Source organism: Juglans regia, chromosome 4 (assembly GCF_001411555.2).
Source record: "Juglans regia cultivar Chandler chromosome 4, Walnut 2.0, whole genome shotgun sequence".
Taxonomy (NCBI): domain Eukaryota; kingdom Viridiplantae; phylum Streptophyta; class Magnoliopsida; order Fagales; family Juglandaceae; genus Juglans; species Juglans regia.
This window is the reverse complement of record NC_049904.1, coordinates 27,581,813-27,602,190: the sequence shown is the minus strand read 5'-3', so window position 1 is coordinate 27,602,190 and position 20,378 is coordinate 27,581,813. Positions and strand designations below refer to the sequence as shown.

Sequence of the window (20,378 nt, the reverse complement as noted above, 5' to 3'; positions counted from 1 at the left end):
CCCTTCAAGATTAAAGTTTTTCATTACGTGGCGTGTCCCCATTCGATGCGTCAATTTGTATTTGAGGCCTCCAATCACCGCTGGGATACGCTATCACGGACTATCAATGCACTACTTGAGACATTAACCTTTCGATATTATCTCAAATCCCAAGATAAATGCCGGGACAAATTTATATTGACCGTCAGATATCTCATGAACACAGATCGACGGTTCGTAATGAAGAATGGTTGATAAATGTGCATAATTACAAGAAAACAAAATACTATACAGTGAATACACAAGGCTGGAATTCTAGAACAATACTTATGCGGTTTGGCTGGAATTCAATAAAATAAATATCTCGATTTTTGTTGTTGTTTAATTATCTTGAAATGCACAAACTTCGAGAGCGATCATCTGCCATGATCAATCAGAGGATGTTTTTTTGCTGATTAAAAATTGTGGTCACTGTACTGCAAGAAGAAGAAGAAGAACAAACTTGAAGACCATTCTGGGAAACAGCTATGGAGGTGGCTTCGTTAGCACAGAGGCCACTCAGCAGCAGAACAGTGTTCAATAAGAGGGGCCACATCAAGCTCAAACCGTTTCTGGGGTTCTTTCCTCATGGAAGAATCACTCATTTTTCACAGGTAATTGGGTTATATGTTTATGCATTACAGTGCATATAATTATGTATGTCATATGCATGGATCTTCTTGGTGTTTTCTCTTCTCTTTGTTCCAATGGGTGGTGTTTGATTTTGATGGCACCCTTGTGAGAGTTTCTGGTTATTTAACGAGAGATGTTGTGGATTTATATTAATCTGATATGGGATAATGGTAAATTGTTTGTTCAAGTTCTGCTAATGAGAGTTTAGATATTGGTAGGTTTCGTTTTCTGGAACTCTTTATCGGGTTATCGATTAATTTGAAAACTTTGTTGATGAAATTCGTGTTTCTCGTTTCTGGGTCTTTATCATCTATTTGATACTGTGTAATAAAAATATAAGATCATATTTAACTACGTTTTTTGAGTATTTGTTGGAGCATTAACTATATCTTACTCGTGGTGATAATCTAAGTATAAATACAAAATTAGGGACGTAGCAATGTTAATTACTTCTCATATTAAATGTATTTGAGCTATGCCTTTTGGTTTCAGTCTTGTTCGTGGCCGAAAGAGTGCCATGGAGTTGGGGTTTCATCTCAAATTACTGCTAGTGCAGGTTTGCTAGCTGGCACTTTTCTGTTATGGTTAAAAGTTAAAATCTTGACTTTTTTGTATTTCTTTAAATTTTTGCTCTGCATTATCGGCAGATTTTTCAAGGAGGAGGCCAAAGAAGATATCAAGTGCAAGGCCTAAAACCCCTGCTCCAGAGGGAGTCATGCCAACAACGCCAGTAGGGACAAGCACTCAGAAGAGGAATCAAAGAGATAGTGAAGAGAAAGAGGTCTCAATTGCTCCAACATCCAGCGAGCATGTTGCCCCCAATAGGAGTACGCTTGAAATGAGAGTTGATGCTGATGAAGAGGTGCCTCTTGAAGATTCTCGAGAGGATAGAGTGGAGGAAGAAAGATTGGATGAAAGTATTGGGGAAGCCACTGAAATATCATCAGCAAATAAATCACCAGCTATAGCACAGAAAAATCAAGTGGTGAAAAATGGAAGTATATCTAGAGTTGATGAGGATATGGCAGAGTTAGGGAAGACAGAAACAGGTTTAAAGAGTGATTTTCAGAACATTTCTGATGGAATGGCTTTGGAAGAAAGAGACTTGGATGCTCCCAAGAGTGATGTCACAAGAAAAGATAAACATGAAACTGATGAAAAGATCAAAGAAGCTTCTCTAAAATTGAGGTTGCAGATGGAAGAAAATTTGCGGAAGGAGAAAATTGAGATGCTCGGTGATGAAAACTTCTTAAAAGGGAATAAACTCTTTGTTTTTCCGCCACTGGTGAAACCTAATCAAGATATAGAAGTTTTCCTTAATAGAAGCCTCTCCACTTTAAATAATGAGCCTGATGTTCTGATAATGGGAGCCTTTAATGACTGGAGATGGAAATCGTTTACTGTGAGGTTGAGCAAAACACATCTTAATGGGGATTGGTGGTCTTGCCAAGTTCATGTTCCCAAGGAAGCCTACAAGATCAACTTTGTCTTTTTCAATGGGCAAAATGTCTATGACAATAATGATGAAAAGGATTTCTGCATAATGGTGGAAGGTGGAATGGATCTGCACGAATTTGAAGATTTCTTGCTTGAGGAAAAACGCAAGGAACTAGAGAAACTTGCGAAGGAGCAAGCTGAAAGGGAAAGAAGAGAAGAGGAACAGAGGCAAATAGCAGCAGAGAAAGCTGCAAGGGAAGCTGATAGAGCACAAGCAAGGAAGAAGACTGGAAGGATGCGGGAAGTTTTGAAAGAATTGATGAAGAAGGCTACAAGATCTATTGATAATGTTTGGTACATAGAGCCTAGTGGGTTTAAAGGTGAAGATCTGGTAAGGTTATATTATAATAAAAGCTCTGGCCCTCTTGCTCACTCAAAGGAACTTTGGATTCATGGGGGGCATAACAATTGGAAGGGCGGATTGTCCATTGTTGAAATGCTTATCAATTCTGAAGAAAAGGATGGCGACTGGTGGTATGCTGATGGTAGGTGTTAGTAAATATATATTTTTTCTAAGTATGTTAGTAAATTTATTTTCTTTATTCTTTCTAATATTTCACTTTCATTATCTTCAAATTATCTGGTTGGAGTGACTAATATAAGGTGAACATCCAAGATGGCATCAGTTGGCATCCATCCATTGTTACACTTACCTGCTGGGACCTCTTGGACCGCATACATCCGAAACATGCAAAATATCATTCAACGTGGTGGTGGTGTCAAAAATGAATTGTGTGACTCCAAACATGGACGCATGATACCAATCTTTGAGAGTGATATGATCCCTGTCAGATGAGAGAGAGAGAGAGAGAGAGAGAGAGAGCAGAGCAGATGGGCGCACGCACACACACATACACACCAAAAGACATGTAGGAAGGATAAGTGTTTCACACAAGGGAGTATATATTTAACAAACCCAGGCTAGGAATTACTTTTCAAACTTCCCTCTCCTTTTCCATGTCCATGCATTTTATTTCACATTTGAGTCAAACTTTGCATGAATTTAAAGGCAAGGAGTGATAATTTTCAGCCAAACCTCAATTTGCAGCGAGTTGCTTGGGTATGGGTACCTTATGGGAGAGGTGATTGTTTATATTTTCTTGCATTTTTCAGGGATCGGGTTGATTTCCCTTATGGTATTGGTACTGCATGTTATAAACTTCTAAGAGAAATAATAGCGAGCAACTTTAATTTTTGCAGTTGTTGTACCTGATCGAGCACTTGTCTTAGATTGGGTTTTTGCTGATGGGCCACCTCAGAATGCCATTGTGTATGATAACAACAACCGCCAAGATTTCCATGCTATTGTTCCAAAAGGCATTCCTGAAGAACTGTATTGGGCTGAGGAAGAACACCAGATATTTAGGAAACTCCAGGAGGAGAGAAGGTTAAGAGAAGAGGCTGTACGTGCCAAGGTCAGTTTAGAAAAATCTTTTGTCCAGAATTATTTGATTGGGACTTTGCACTATGTAATAGAGTGAAGATACAAGCTCTTGCTTTCTTGAATGAATAAAGCATACTTGGGTCATTCTTTTTCTATTCTCAGTGCAAGCACAACTAAGAATAGTGTACACAAATATTGGGTGACTACTGGTTATCGTGGCTCAGATGCAGAGGATGTGGACCACCAACTTGATATCTGGTCTGGTGGTTGCATCCAGTGTATGTGCTCCTTATTTATAGTGTGGGATTTGTGGGCTAATTCCATGAGGTTACAGATGGATGCCCGAGATATCATTCATTGTCTTCAATTTAGACTAATTGTAATTTATCTTTTCTGAAAACTTTTGATGTTGCCTCTTATTCTTCTCCTCTCTGTGCTTCTCCTGCCACAGACTGAAAGAACTGCACTTATGAAAGCCGAAACAAAGGAAAGAACTTTGAAAAGATTTTTGTTGTCCCAAAAGCACATAGTCTACACTGAGCCTCTTGATGTTCAAGCAGGAAGCGCTGCTACAGTTTTCTATAATCCCGCAAACACAGTTCTGAATGGTAAATCAGAAGTTTGGTTCAGGGGTTCCTTTAACCGTTGGACCCACCGCAAGGGTCCATTGTCACCACAAAGAATGTTGCCTGCAGATAATGGTACTCATATAAAAACCACAGGTAAGCTTATGTGAGTTTTAAATGTTTTAGTTTGTGTGCTAAATAGAGAGTAGTTAAATTCAGAAATCACACACGATGCCAATATATAATTGGTTGGGCTTTAAAAAACCTACATTCACTGGCAAAGATGTTCAAATGATTTCCCAAGTGTGTCAGTTTCTCTTGAATATTAAAGGAAGTCTTGAAACATATTTATTTGGGTTGAATGAATCTTTTGCACATGCATTCAGCACGTAATCCACAAATCACATTAAACTTAAGGTCAAATAACCTTGAGAATGGCAACATTTTGAACATGACAAAACCTAGTAAATCCAAAATATTCACAATAGAGTAAATAGTAACATTTCTTGCTTTTTTAGTGTTCAACATACGCTTTTCCTAACCCGTTTCCTCAGCTGTATCTGTGCAAGTCTAAGATATCTTAAGGTCAAGATGCCACCATGATGATAAAATCAACATCCATTTTGGAGGTCCCATTCTTGCATGACTCATAGATTTTCGTTCATAAGATGATTTAGATCCTTCTGGCACACTTTTGGATTTTGACACTATGAAAGGTGTTTATATTTTTGAATTTGCTGGTCTCTACCCCTAGTTTGTGGTGTATTCCTTGATTTGGTGTAACAGTTCTATCATCACAAAAATCATGATCAATGCTCCAAAATTTGATTCAATTGGATTAATAGTATTCATATCCAGTGATGACAAGAGATCTTTCTTCAACCTGAATATTAAAGCATAGGTACAACTTACAGAGGCTAATTATTCATCTATTAGCAAAATATGACAGTATGCAATGGCATGCACCATCATGTCACATGCACGGATCACTCTGTTCTGAATGCAGGGGGGAAATTTTTATATATATTTTTTTAGGCAAATGTATCATTTATTCTGCTCTTGCAGTCAACGTTCCACTGGATGCATACGTGATGGACTTCGTATTCTCTGAAAAGGAAGAAGGTGGAATTTTTGACAACAAGAATGGCATGGATTACCACATACCCGTGTTTAAGGGAATTGCCAAGGAGCCACCAATGCACATAGTTCATATTTCTGTTGAAATGGCCCCCATTGCAAAGGTAAGGATGTTTTGTGGCTCCTTCTCGTTATCGCCTTGCAAGTTTTTTATGGCAAATGCTCATTGATTGCAACAGAAACCTCTCAAATTCTCTGTACTTAAGGAAGAGAGTTTAGGGTTGTTAAATGAGCACTTTAACTGAAATGAAAAAGGTATGGAAAGGCACTCCTAGTTTCCTTTTTCAATGTGAAATGTCCAAACTGACAGGGACAAAGTGAGCCTAGGCAGTGTAATGTTTGCCCAATTTATCTGCTTCCTGTTTCTAAAGGATGGTGATATTTCATCTTTCTTAACCCTACTCTCTTATAAATATGTCGTCTGCATATAGTATCTTTGTGATCCAAACTGGTATCCTTGGTATAATTTTGTTTTTATCTGGCATTTATGAAATCCATTGCAGGTTGGAGGTCTTGGTGATGTTGTCACTAGTCTATCTCGTGCTGTTCAGGATTTGAACCACACTGTGGACATCATTCTTCCAAAGTATGACTGTTTGAACCTTAGCAATGTAAGCTTCATTGCTATTGCCTTGGTCTATATTTAATGTACGACTTCTTTGTGCAAGATGTTAAGTTGGTGTCTCTGAAGGTTTTTATCTTTCTCTCTTGGCTGACTAGAAAAAGCACACTCTCTGTACGTCCCATATGATGTGCTTTAGCTTTCTCTCTCTTGGAGGTCCAATTTGTTACGGAGATATGATTTAGGATTAATTATTGTATTTTTAGTAATACTTTCCTTTATAGATAGATACTTTCCTTCATAGCTAGATTATGTTACGGAGATATGATTTAGGCTTAATTATTGTGTTTTTAGTAATACTTTCCTTTATAGATAGATACTTTCCTTCGTAGCTAGATTATACATAACTGTCAATTAGGATGTAAATACTTTCCTTGTATAGCAGATTAGACACTGGAAATCTAGCAACAATTGTGTAACCTCTCTTATATATATTGAAAGCAAACCCTCTGGAAAGGGTATTCATGACATGGTACCAAAGCTCCTACTCGATATTCAGCTGTGGTCTTAATCACTCGTGTGTGACGGGAAGAATTTTTTTTCTTCTCTATTTCTGCAAGATTTTCTTGCTTTGGTTGTTCTCGGTTGGGAGTCGGAGCTGTCTGTGGTGTTCTAACATGTGGGTTCGACGTTTTGGTATCTGTCGGCATCTTCTGTGGGTGTTCTCGGTTTGGCAAGTTCTCTGTTCTTTGTTGCGGGCTACGTCTCTCGGTGGTTTTTCGTGGTGGCTGCGCATCTCTGAGTCTGTTGGCAGTCTCTAGTGGTGACTGTGTGGTGGTTGACCACTTCTGTGGTGGCTGACAACGGTGTTTGGTTCGAAGTGTTCTCTGTGTGCTATCGGCACGTTGGTTTGCTGATTATTTTTCTGGGCAGGTATCAAAACTTGGGCCATCTGTTTGTTTCCTTTGCCATGCCTGCCTTGGTTTATTGCTGTTAATTGGGCTGTTTGCTACTATTTTTCTACGTGCCCTTCATCATGTATATCGAGAATACTATTGTTCATTTTACTGGGAAGAATTCTCCTACTTGGGAATTTCAGTTTAAGATGTTTTTGAAAGGCAAAGAATTATCAAATCATATTGATAGTTTTGCAAAAGCTCCCACTGATGAAAAGGAATTTGCATAATGGGAGGTCAAGGATGCTAAGGTGGTCTCTTGGCTGTTGGGGACAATTGAGCCCCATCTTGTGACCAATCTTCATTGTTTTGCTACCACCATATTTACCACCAAGATCACAATGCTCGGAAGTTCCAATTGGAGTTGGAAATTAGTAATTACAGTCAAGGTAATTTGACCATTGAATAATTTTATTCCAGTTTTATAAATCTCTGGAGCGAGTATTCTGCAATCGTTCATGCTAAGGTTCCCCTGGCGGCACTAGCGGCTCTTCAAGTGGTTCATGTTGAGAGTCAACGCGACCAATTCCTGATGAAACTTCGGCCTGAATTTGAACCTGTCCGGGCTGCCTTATTGAACCGTAATCCGGTTCCTTCTTTGGATATTTGTTTGGGAAACTTATTGTGTGAAGAACAACGGTTATCCACTCAGATAGGTATGATTTCTGAAACTGTTAATGTAGCCTATGCAGCACAAGGGAGAGGGAGGAATAAGTTGCAGTGTTTCAGTTGCAAGGAGTTTGGCCATATTGCCCGCAATTGCCCTAAGAAAGTTTGTAACTACTGCAAGAAAAAAGGTCATATCATCAAGGACTGTCGAGTGCGGCCTCAAAATCGCCAATCCCAAGTTTTTTAGGCTTCTGTTCAATCCTCTTCTTCTGCACCCCCCATCGTAAGCTTTTAACTCATTTGTTCTCACACCAGCAATGGTACAACAGATGATTGTGTCTACTTTTACGGCTTTAGGCCTGCAAGGTATGGGTACTAACTCAACTTCTTCTTGGATTGTTGATTCGGGTGCCTCTAATCATATGACTGGTAGCACGATGAGTCTCCAAGGTGTTCGTAAGTATGGAGGCACACAAAGTATTCAAATTGCTGATGGCAGTACTCTTCCTATTACTGCTGTTGGTAATTTGGGCTCGTCGTTTTGCCATATTTTTGTCTCTCATGGATTATCTACCAATTTGATTTCTGTTGGCCAATTGGTGGATAATAACTGTGATGTTCATTTCTCTCGTGGTGGTTGTCTTGCGCAGGATCAGGTGTCGGGAATGGTAATCGCGAATGGCCTTAAAGTGGGACGAAGTTTATTTCCTTTACAGTTTTCTATTCCTCATGTTGTTTCTCTTGCTTGTACAATTACTACCAATAATAGTGAAGTCTGGCATAAGAAATTGGATCACCCTAATTCTGTTGCCTTGACTCATCTTATGAAACATGATTTTTTGGACAATAAAAATTCGTTTTCTTCTTCTACGGTCTCTTTTGATTGTGCTACTTGTCGTCTTGGTAAAAGTAAAACTTTACCTTTTCCTATGCATGGTAGCCGTGCTTCTACATGTTTTGAGATTGTGCATATTGATGTTTGGGGTGCGAGTCCTGTTATTTCTCATGGTTAGTATCGTTATTTTGTGACGTTTATCGTTGATTATAGTCAATTCACTTGAATAGATTTTCTCTATTTTAAAGCTGACGTGTTCTCTCTTTCAAAAATTTGTTGCGCTTGTTAAGACGCAGTTTGGTACTTGTATCAAAACTTTACGCTCCAACTCCGGGGGGGAGTACATGTCTCATTCTTTCCAGACTTATCTCGAGCAAAAAGGGATCATTTCCCAACGTTTTTGTCCTTATACACATAAACAAAATGGGGTTGTTGAGCGTAAGAATCGTCATCTCTTAGATGTTATTCGTATTTTGTTGATTGATTCTTCTGTGCCTTCTAAGTTTTGGGTAGAAGGTTTATCTATTGTTGTCTATTTGATCAATCGTCTGCCTACTGTCACTCTAAATTATGATTCTCCTTACTCTCGATTATTTGGTATATCTCGAGTATCAATCATTTCATACTTTTGGGTGTGCTTGTTTTGTTCATCTGCTACCCGTTGATCGTCACAAGCTTGTTGCCCAGTCTGTCACATGTGCCTTTATGGGCTATAGTCCTACTTAGAAAGGGTTTGTTTGTTATGATGCTCGTGCAAACAAATTTCGGATCTCTTGAAATGTGATTTTATTTGAAAATCAATATTTCTTTCAATCTCAGGTTATTTCTGATCCTCCTATTGCTCGTTTACCTGCTTTTGATGATGTGTCTTCTTCTATTGAGAGGTATAAACCAGGTATTGTGTATCATCAACATCTTCCACCCTCTGCAACGCCCCTTCCCGGACACTAATCCGTCATCTGTTCCCGCGGTTCCTAGACCTTGACGCTCCACCAGAGTTACACATGTACCAGATGGGTATGGTTTTCCTCATACCTTGCTTACTATGATTCTCGACACTATTTTTGTTCCTCACTCTTATGCTCAGGCAGCCACCCATGCATGTTGGTGACAAACCATGCAAGAAGAGATCCAAACTCTTCAAGAAAATCACACCTGGGATATTGTGGCTTGTCCCTCTGATGTCAAACCTATTGGTTGTAAATGGGTGTACTTAGTCAAGTTTAAGTTTGGTGGTTCACTGGATAGATATAAGGCCCCTCTCGTGGCTCTTAGGAATTGTCATGAGTATGGTATTGATTATAAAGAAACATTTGTACCTGTAGCCAAAATGACTACTGTGAGGTGCGGCTTACTCCGACTGGTAACTTGTTACACCAGCACAAATATACGCAAGAAGTGATATCTTTGGTTGGTCTCCAATTGGGTAACTCTGTTCTTACTCCCTTAGAGGTAAATCTCAAGTTTCGTCAGGAAAAAGGCGAGCTTCTATCAGATCTATCCTTGTATCAGAAGCTTGTTGGGAGTTTGAATTACTTGACAATTACTCGCTCTGACATTTCTTTTGCTGTGCAACAAGTCAGTCAATTTATGCAAGCTCCCAGACATCTTTATTTAGCCGCTGTCTGCCGCATTATCTGCTATCTAAAGGGCACCCCTAATCTCGAGTTATTCTTTCCTAAGGAGTCTTCTTTATAGTTGGTAGGGTATAGTGATGCTGATTGGGCTGGTTGTGCAGATACTCGTCGCTCTGTTACAGGGTGGTGCATGTTCTTAGGCAATGCACTTATTTCTTGGAAGAGTAAGAAGCAAGACAGAGTTTCCAAGTCCTCCACCGAGTTGGAGTATCGTGCTATGATTTCCGCTTGCTCTAAGATCACGTGGTTTGTAGGTTATTGGGTGAACTTGGATTTCATCAGCTTCATTCCACTCCTCTCCATGTTGATAATACCAGTGCTATTCAGATCGCCGCTAATCCTGTTTTTCATGAGCGTACGAAACACATCGAAGCTCATTCCATTCGTGAAGCTTTTGACAAGCATGTGATTACTCTTCCTCACATTTCCACTACACTTCAAACGGCTGACATCTTCATTAAAGCTCTTCCTCGGCATCGACATCAATTCTTGATTGAAAATTGATGCTTCTAGATCTCCCAACATCAATTTGAGGGGGGATGTTACGGAGATATGATTTAGGCTTAATTATTGTATTTTTAGTAATACTTTCCTTTATAGATAGATACTTTCCTTCAAAATGAGATTATACATAACTGTCAATTAGGATGTAAATACTTACCTTGTATAGCAGATTAGGCACTGGAAATTTGGCAACAATTGTGTAAACCTCTCATATAGATTGAAAGCAAACCCTCTAGAAAGGGTATTCAGATCAAATTGACACAATTTTGGGGTGATGATCGAAGCATGTGTTGTTGTGATTGGAATTTATTGGAGAAATGCGTTTGATTCATAGGCTAATAACATGGGTTTTTACTTATTTTTCCTAATTCATCTCTCTACTATCTGGCATTTCATGAATATACATTTTTTTCCCTAACGAGTAAGAAATGCTTATTAGAAACTTCCTACATATACATGTTGTAACTATTTTGAATGTTTTTGGTGTTTATAATTACATATATTGTGCCATCTCTGCACTTTGTTCCTACATTATAGGTTCTTTTTATTTATTCAACCTCAGAAGTGAGTACCATGTTGAAATCAATATATTATTTATGAAATTGTGTACTGTGATATAGGTGAAGAACTTTCAGTATCGCAGAAGCTATTCCTGGGGTGGGACTGAAATTAAAGTATGGTTTGGGAATGTGGAAGGCCTTTCCGTCTACTTTTTGGAGCCCCTAAATGGGTAATACTGTTTTCCTGCTACACTTTTATTTTTTTATTTTTATTTTTATTTTTTTGTGGAATGTTGTGTACTCTTTTTTCTTTCTTTGAGTGCTATGTTGTTTACTTGATATATTCTACTGGTACTTATGGCTATAGGTATTTTCACCTTTTGCTCTGCATACTTGCATTTCAGGGGATTATATTCCTTTAAATCATACAAGTATTAATTCTTCATTTCTTTTTATTTTCTTCACTCATACTGGTACAGATAATTGAGTGACCTTGATATAACTAATTTTCTCTAGGGGTTATGATCAAACACCTGAATAGCGACTCGCAGCTTAATTGTTTCTTCGAGGCAGTATGCCACTCTCTTGATGTACCAAGAAGTTGTTATGTGTCAAAATTATAGTAAGGAGCACACCCAAATCTAGAATGAATGTGGTAACTTGAAGTGTGTTTTAGACTCCTAACCATATGATCTTCAAAGAACCATTGTTTAAAGTTGCCCCTTATGCCAACATTTCAACAATATTGGAATCACCTGTTTTTGACCTCATTACCACTTATACTGAAAATATTTTTTGTTTGCTCACCACAATGATACGGGGTACAAATTTCATCTTCAGTTGTCTGTTTTAACCTTATTTTCTTCATTTTGGGGACTGCAATTATAATTAGGGCCCTGTTTTGCAGAATTTAGTTTATGCTATTCTGCTCAGAACCTGTTTTCTTCATTTTGCAACATTTAACTCTCATGCACGGTCTCCTTCAACAAACTCCATTTTACCTGATTTCTTGATGCAATTGTTTTTCTTGCAGATTTTTTGGGGCAGGTTGCATATATGGCTGTAGGAATGATGCAGAGAGGTTTGGTTTCTTCTGCCATTCTGCTCTTGAATTTCTACTCCAAAGCGGATTTCATCCCGTAAGCTCTTTGATTACAAGTTCTTTCATTTATTTGGTTTACTCAAGCAATTTAATCATTTGCTTTTGTTAATGGTGAAACTTGGTTTGTGTATTTCATTGATGCTAAATTGAGAATATTCATTGGTGTATTTTGAAGAGAGAGAGAGAGTATGAAGTTCCAATTATTCCACCTTCCAGTTTTGCCTACCATTTAGGGCTGCAAACGGTCCGGTCCGGTCCGGCCTATTTTTTTTTTTTTTTTTTTAAATAATTAATAAAGAAAATTTATTTAAAATACTAAATTAAATTAAGTGACTTATTAATGTGGATTATGTAACAAACTCAATAAAAAAATATTTTATATGGTCAATAATAATAAATTAGATGAAAATTATATTATTAATTTATATAATTACTATATAATTAACTAATTGATATTATATATTTATTAATTCGTAGAATATTAACAAGTGTTAATAGCATATTTAAAATTTTATATTGTTAATAGTGATAGGTTAGATGATGATATATATAAAATATTGTTATTTATAGAATATTAACAAATATTAATAATATATTTAAAAATTTATATTGTTAATTGTACAATTATTATATATAAAATATATATAAAAAATATATTTTTTATTTATTTTTCATTCGGTCCGGTCTGGTCTGAAAAAATCGTGGACCGGACTGAATGTTTTCGGTCCTCTAAAATGTGGACCGGACCGGACCGGTCTAAGTCTCGGTCCGGTCCGGTCCGGACCAAAACGGTCGGTCCGGACCAAAACGGTCGGTCCGGTCAGTCCGTTCGGTCCGACTTATCACCCCTACTACCATTATTGCCAAATAACCAAATTTCTTATTTAATTCATTGCTGTACATGTGTCTATGTACATATGTATGAATGTATATAGGCATGTTTGGTGCTAAGTTGAAAAATCAAAGGTGGAAAACAACAACTGAATTACATGAGATAAATCTATAGTTGTGGATATCAACTTGTGTAGGCAATTTTCAAGATCACCTTTTGCAAAAATGCTTGGTTCTGTTTCTGCTAGAGCATGCTCATTTTCTGTAAATTAGGTCAACCTTTTCTAGGCAAGGAAAACCTGAATGTTATCGTTTTATAATGGGCAGGATATAATCCACTGCCATGACTGGTCAAGTGCACCGGTTACATGGTTGTTCAAGGACCATTATATGCATTATAGTCTCAGTAAAGCTCGAGTTGTCTTCACAATCCACAACCTTGAGTTTGGGGCAGGCCTCATTGGGAAAGCCATGGCATACACCGACAAGGCCACAACTGTAAGCAAGCTTAAGATTTCTTAGGATTATTTGATCTACCTAGTTTGTACATTTTTGTACTGAATTTTTACCAGTCAATTTCCTCCCTTCTGATCACTTTAATGTAGTTTTATAACAAATGGATGCATGAACTTCGTTAAGATTTGAGAAGTTATATTTACATGCTTCTTTCATCCCTATATTGGTCTGGGTCATTTATTATAGTTTTGTTTACTTATTGTTGTTTGTTATTTTTTATCTAAATTATTTTTGGTGGTTCTGTTATGTTTGTTGGAATAAAGGGTGTTTAAATTATTGCTATGAATTGTCTCTGTAATTGCATTCATGCTGAACTAACAGGGATGGTTTTGTACTGATCTATATCTATATGGAAAATTCTATACACCACACTACCATCTCACTTTCATCCCACTATGTAAGATGTGGCACATTTATCATCCAATGGTGATAAATGTGTCACATCTTACATAGTGGGATAAAAATGGGATGGGAGTATAGTGTATAACATTACTCTATCATTAAGTTTTACTTATAAAATAAAAAATAATGTCCAATTAGTATAGTAATTCAATTTAAAATTCACACACACATTATGGTTTTCAAAGCAAGGAGTTTTGTTTCTACGAAGTCATGGCATCAACTAATATTTTTTAGTGGGACCCACATTTTTACAAAGGGCCTGCACGGGGCTTGTCTATTCGGGACTTGTACCTACTAGCATTTCTCTTATATAAATAGCTTTTGACTCATCTTTTTGCTCAAGCAAAGTTACTGAGGTTTTGAAAATCAAGTTGCTCAACCAAACTTTTGGAGATCAAAATGCAAACATTAAAAATTTCTTAAATGTTATATTTATTTTATAATAACTTAGAACAGGCTAACTTACATAGATGGTTCGCTTGCTTGAGGCGTGATTCAAACTTTATTTTTTCTATATTCTTGATGTATGTGTCCCTATCCAAGGAAAGAGGAAGTGAGCTCAACCAGCACTAGAAGGATTATTTAATTCGATAAATTTAGTTATTCTTGCACATCACAGCTATGCATTGCACAGTTTTAATTTAATAAATTTAATTATGACATTGAAAATCAAGAACACTAAACTAGATTAGACTTTTGTCAATTTGGTGAGGAGTGGCAGAGACAGATCATCTGTTGCTGGATCAACTGCATCTACAGCTGCTCCAGCAGCCCCTACTCTAGCCACTTCCAATTCCTATGCGATTATGACTTTTCTCAAGTTACAGGCATTACAAGTGCCATGTAATTGGCTAAACCAAGGGCATTACGGCCAGTTTAAGAGCCCAAAACAGCTTTTCTTGTTACAGCTCTCCTTCGTCCAGTTCAACCAATGTCACTGAATTCTTCATCCAGGTCATGATCTTGAAAGTCTTCCATTTCTTAATTAGAAGATCTGGCGTCATCAACTAATACATCCAAGCCAGAGACTTATCATAGTAGCCATCCCCAAAATCAAGAGAAGTGTTCATGAATACTTGGCGGGCTCCAAACTTACACTTTTCTCTGTTGCCGAATCATAGATCTTCCAGAGAAGATCAAAGCGAATGATATCTAAGCAGGGAAAACGTATGGTGTTAGTAATTCAGAATTACTTACAGTTTTAATTGGACACAATCAGATGGAACTGCAAAATTAGAAGTTCCCACTTTTCTTGAAGAGATATACCGATTTTAAATTTATTTTAATAAATATTGACAAAACTAAAGTAATTTGAGTTTACAACAATAAAGGTTTGAGAGCTCAAATTAGGATTGCTAGGCTGTAACGGAAAATTTATTTGAAATAATATTCTTGCAAGATCATTGTGCAGAATTTTGTTAAATTTCCCAAGGAGTCAAATTAAGTAACAGATATATGACCCTTTATACTGTACACAAATTGATAGAAATGGAATGCTTTTTGTTCTTTAGTTGGCGTGCATTTGAATTTTCATTCTCTTGCAGTATATTACTTTATTGAGTGATTAAGGGATAATGTTAAAAAGGGGAAAGCTACGACGTGATTTGTATTGATTTGAGTGGGGTTTGTACTTCTTATTCCTATTTTGGTTGGTAGCATCTAAGTTAGCTATGTTTGCATCTGCAGGTATCCCACACTTACTCAAAGGAGGTTGCTGGAAACCCCTCAATTGCTCCTCATCTCTACAAGTTCCATGGTATATTAAATGGAATAGACCCTGATATATGGGATCCATATAATGATAAATTCATTCCTGTAAGTGGATTACTTTCTCTCTCTCAACCTGCACAAGTTTTACATTTATGGCTAATTTATATCATAACACACATTTATTCCAGATATCATACACATCAGAAAATGTTATTGAAGGCAAACGAGCTGCCAAGGAAGCCTTGCAAGAAAGGCTTGGTTTGAAAAAAACTGATCTCCCGTTAGTAGGAGTTATAACTCGCTTAACACATCAGAAAGGAATTCATCTCATTAAGCATGCCATCTGGCGAACCTTAGATCGCAACGGACAGGTCATCCATCTTATTTTTCCATGTGTTTTTAATTTGAACTTAGTTGATTGGTCTGTGCTATGAATATCCAATCTCGTCTAGACTTTCCTCTCAGCTTGCAAAAATTGTACATGACACCATCCCTTATATACTCCCCCCCCCCCAACCTTCCCCTCTATTATCTATGATGTTGTCAGATAATCAGATAATGACACAGTTTTAATGTCTGTCATTAAGGCTAACTTTACTGTATAGTTTGAACTGGTTCTTGTTAAGAACCAATTACTGTATCGTGATTTCCCTGTATACTTTCTTTGGTTCAAATTCCTTGTCTGCTCTGATGGAACATATAAATGCAGGTTGTATTGCTTGGTTCAGCCCCAGATCCTCGTATTCAGAATGATTTTGTAAATTTGGCGAATCAGCTGCACTCTACCCATTGTGGCCGTGCTCGCCTTTGCTTAACATATGACGAGCCTCTCTCCCATTTGGTATGTTTCCCCTGAACTCAAATGTTTAACTTCTTTGTTTCTTGACTGGATTCATGGTCATCCCTAAGATCTGAAATATCACCCCGGAAATTACTGATGCCTTTGGGCTTGTGATAGATATATGCTGGTGCTGATTTCATTCTAGTCCCTTCAATTTTTGAGCCATGCGGACTGACCCAGCTCATAGCAATGAGATATGGTTCAATACCAGTTGTTCGAAAAACTGGAGGTGTGTACAAACCTTGTCTCTTATCACACTGTTGAATCACTCAGCCATGTGTTTATGTTGTCTTTGTTGCTGAGGCGCTTTGAGATGTATGATCTCTTGTTATTTTTAGTGTTCACTTAAATTTCCAACATCATGGTCATGTTAGCACATACCTCAAGTTTTTAAATCACCGATCTGCTCAAATTACCTTTGCACTGAAGTGAGGCATGGGATTGAACAATTGTCTCAGCATGTAGGCAATTTAATTTTTTTTTTTACTTTGCCTAAGACCCTAATATAAAAATTTCCGTTGGACTTAATATTTATTGTTGGTCCACTTGCTAATTGCTTCATTTGGTTTATAGTTGTTGGGTGGGTCTGCCCATGAAGGGGATTGAATGTGTGGCTTGGAGAACATTGTTGATCTACTTCGTAACAGCTTTAGATTTTCATATTGTTAGTTCACTGACAGCTGCCATGGCAACTAGTTCCTATGTTATTTTTCAAAACATTGCATATAATTTCTTTACAACATGCCAAAATGTGCCTTTTGCTTTAAAAGATATGTCAGCTATGCTACTTATATATAAAAAAAAAGATATGTCAGCTAAGCTCCATAGCAAAGCTGATTTTCACTATTTGATTGAAATGTTTCTCACAAGTGTAAAGCAATTTTAACCTTTTTAATTTCCGAAACACGCTGGATCTTATTCTGACTATGTTTTCAGAGTTTCAGTTCATGTTATGGACAATACCATTTCCCTTCCATCCCTCCTGTTTTACTTTTTGCGAGTGTATGTGAGGTTGGGAGAGGGTGGGTGGTTTGAAGGATGGGATAGTGTTAGTATTCTTTCATGCGTTACATGTAGACTTTTGGAATTCATACATATTTGGAGTAGTATTCATCTCTCCTTTTTGCTTTTCATATGAAAAATAGATAATTGTATTGAGGAATTTGCAGTGAGCTCAAAACTTTCTCCTTCTACACTATCTTCCTTTGGACGGCTTCCATACACTTTAACGGGCTTATCTTTTCTCCTTTTTTATCGTATCTTTCCTGTATGCTTGGATTGTGGCTTTCAATGGACTAAGCTTTCAATGGGTATCTTCTCTTGTATTCATCTTGTGTACTAAGACTTTGCGTATTCTTTGTTATTGATAAAATTTCCAATTACCTAAAAAAAAAAGAAGGTATATTTAACTACCCATCTTCATGTTATTTCTTTTCTAGGACTTCATGACACTGTATTTGATGTTGACCATGATACTGAGAGAGCCCAAGCACAAGGTCTTGAAACAAATGGATTCAATTTTGATGGAGCTGATGCTGCTGGTGTTGATTATGCTCTCGATAGGTGAGTCGATTTGTATTGCTAATGACTCGGAAAATGTGTTTTTTTTCTTAATTATTAGTTTCCAAATGCACGTGTCTTTGTTGATTAGCGTATGACCAGAGTGTGGACATAGGGCTTTTTTATAGGTTTTAAAAAAAAATGTTTTGATTGGTGAGTGTGGACATAGGGCTTTTGACAGGTGTCTGTGGCATATAAACAATTAAATATAACCCACCCTATCGATTTTCTTTATTCATAGGGTAATTTTCCTCATTGATAGGGCTGGGCTCCAACTCCGGACCCCAATTCTGAATCAAGTAGGAGATCTTTTGCGCTTTAATTCCCACCCTGAGAAGAAGCCAACTTTGACTCCACTTCGCCTTCTCAGAGTTAGAGTGGATGATCGGAGCCCACACACGAAAACAACAAAGGATACAAGATTAGTGCCAAATAGGTTCCAAAACAAATCCTAGAAACCAAATAAAATTAACTGCAAAAAGCAAAAGTAAAGAAAACAAAACAAAACAAATTAGGGAAGTGTGGACTGTGGATAGCGGGAGCCTGGTTTGGTTTGGATTTCTTCTTGGACTGACTCTGAACATATGCACTTATGCCCAATCTGACTTGATTGAAGCATAGTGAGAGGGACACAGCCCTATTCATTGATTGAAAGTTCTTAAATCTATTGAAGTTTCTGACTCCCAAACTAACATCCACGGATTTTCAAGTAGGACTTGTTTTGAGTTGTCTGCACGTATTTATGCTCTTGTTTTCCTTCAAGGGATACTCACTTAGAAATGGTTTTTCAGGGCAATCTCTGCTTGGTACGATAGACGGGATTGGTTTAACTCATTGTGCAAGAGAGTGATGGAGCAAGACTGGTCTTGGAACCGGCCTGCTCTTGAGTACATGGAGCTTTACCATGCAGCACGCAAGTGAAACAAGAAATTGATTAGTCATGGAGAGAGTGATGCAATTCAATGTTCTTTCACGTTTTTGTACAGGTTTCCATTAGAAGGTTTATCAACTTTCACATAATTCATCATAGTCAGAATAATGCAAGGTGAAACGATGTAGAGTTAAAAATGGTTCATCCATTGTTGTGCAGATACAACAATAGATTAGCTTCATCCACCTTTGTACCGAACAGTAATTTCTTGATCATTATCAGTTCATGCCAAAACGGTGGATTATGAAAATAAAGAGGCAAAATGGAAGTTATTTTCTCAGATTTAGCAATTGCAGAAAGAGTCTGAATTTGAATGGGATTTATCTAGTGCTCCTCCGTTCATGGACAACATGAAAAGAACAGAGCAAACGATATGGATTCCTTTTCGGCCTTGTTTGTTTTTACAGATGATATGAGATAAAAGTTAAAAATTAAATAAAATATTATTAGAATATATTTTTTTAATATTATTTTTGTTTTGAGATTTAAAAAAGTTGAATTGTTTATTTTATTTTATGAAAAAAATTTAGAAAAATTATACTAATTAAATTAGATGAGATGAGTTAAGAAGTTTTATGAAAACAAACGAAAAAATTGTCATTTCATCTTTTTCTACGAGTAAAATAATAACGAAAAGAATGGTTTCTGTCCCCTTAGACCTACCAAATTTCCTTCATAGTTCCTCAAATCTCACCTAATTCATGTCATCTTCCATGAGAATATATGTTTCTTTCATTCTTTGGACATGACAACCCATCTAACGACACTAAAAAGGTTGCTAAAAAGGGAAGCATACCATGTATATAACAAATCAAAAAATGGGTGGCCTTCATCCTATGTCGGATGCAGAAACTTATCCAAGAAAAAGGTGTTCTGTAGTATTATAACACGATAAAGCAAAGTTAGGTGAGCTATCGGTTATGAAATTGATTTGTTTGACAGCACTTATCATGATGTTACCTATGGAGGCACGTGTAAAAGCTATATATGAAGCTACTGATTCTTGCAATGATCACAAGTTTTTTACCATATTACGACATTACTGTGAGTCATGAAAAGGACAAAAGCAGGGTGAATATCAGTTGAATTAAGGAGGGTGGAAGGGAGAGATCAGTCATGTGTAGATCAGGTGAAACTGAGACTCACAACAATTAGTTTTGACCTTAAATTTGTCTCTGGGTATGTGCCAGTCATGCACTAAGTCAGGGCCGGCTCAATGAGCTCTGGAATAAGGTTAAAATTTTAATTTAGGCTTTTTTTTAAAAAAAAAAAAGAGAGTAAAATTAAATATTTTAATTTTTACATTACATTTTAATTTATTAGTTAAGATTTTATACTATATTTTTAACTAATAACCGACTTAAAATTTATTTGAAAATTTTTGATTTAGAGATCAAGATTTAATCAAATCTAGTTTTACAAGACATGCTTTAGACTCTTAATTGGAACCCTTGGGGACATAACTGTTCTTAGCTATTCTTTGGTATTTTTAAATTCTACTTTTTCTATTTTATTTTTCAAAATCTAATCAAATATTTTAAATTAAACTATTTTATTACTATTCACAAACAATTTTATTACTATTTACAGATATCCTGATATATTCTTAGTATTCAAATAAATCATTGAAGCAATTATAATCATCAT

At 36.8% G+C, this 20,378-nt stretch overlaps 1 protein-coding gene across 1 annotated transcript; it reads left to right on the top strand.

Moving 5' to 3' along the window:
* Positions 1–290: 290 nt before the first annotated feature.
* Positions 291–19,017, top strand: LOC108982096 (starch synthase 3, chloroplastic/amyloplastic). Its single transcript, XM_018953379.2, has 16 exons — positions 291–632; positions 1,144–1,207; positions 1,299–2,633; positions 3,349–3,563; positions 3,984–4,254; positions 5,164–5,339; positions 5,739–5,846; positions 10,959–11,068; positions 11,872–11,977; positions 13,099–13,269; positions 15,376–15,504; positions 15,588–15,770; positions 16,109–16,240; positions 16,358–16,469; positions 17,680–17,803; positions 18,592–19,017. The coding sequence occupies exons 1-16, from the start codon at positions 507–509 to the stop codon at positions 18,719–18,721; spliced, it is 3,492 nt and encodes a 1,163-aa protein (XP_018808924.2). The 5' UTR covers positions 291–506; the 3' UTR covers positions 18,722–19,017.
* The last annotated feature ends 1,361 nt before the right edge of the window (positions 19,018–20,378 follow it).

Bases quoted from the DNA above. Each gene is read 5' to 3' on its own strand.
- LOC108982096 (XM_018953379.2), top strand. From the start codon at position 507: ATGGAGGTGGCTTCGTTAGCACAGAGGCCACTCAGCAGCAGAACAGTG. The intron at 2,634-3,348 runs GTAGGTGTTAGT...TAATTTTTGCAG, and splicing joins CGACTGGTGGTATGCTGATG to TTGTTGTACCTGATCGAGCA. The intron at 15,771-16,108 runs GTCATCCATCTT...ATATAAATGCAG, and splicing joins CCTTAGATCGCAACGGACAG to GTTGTATTGCTTGGTTCAGC.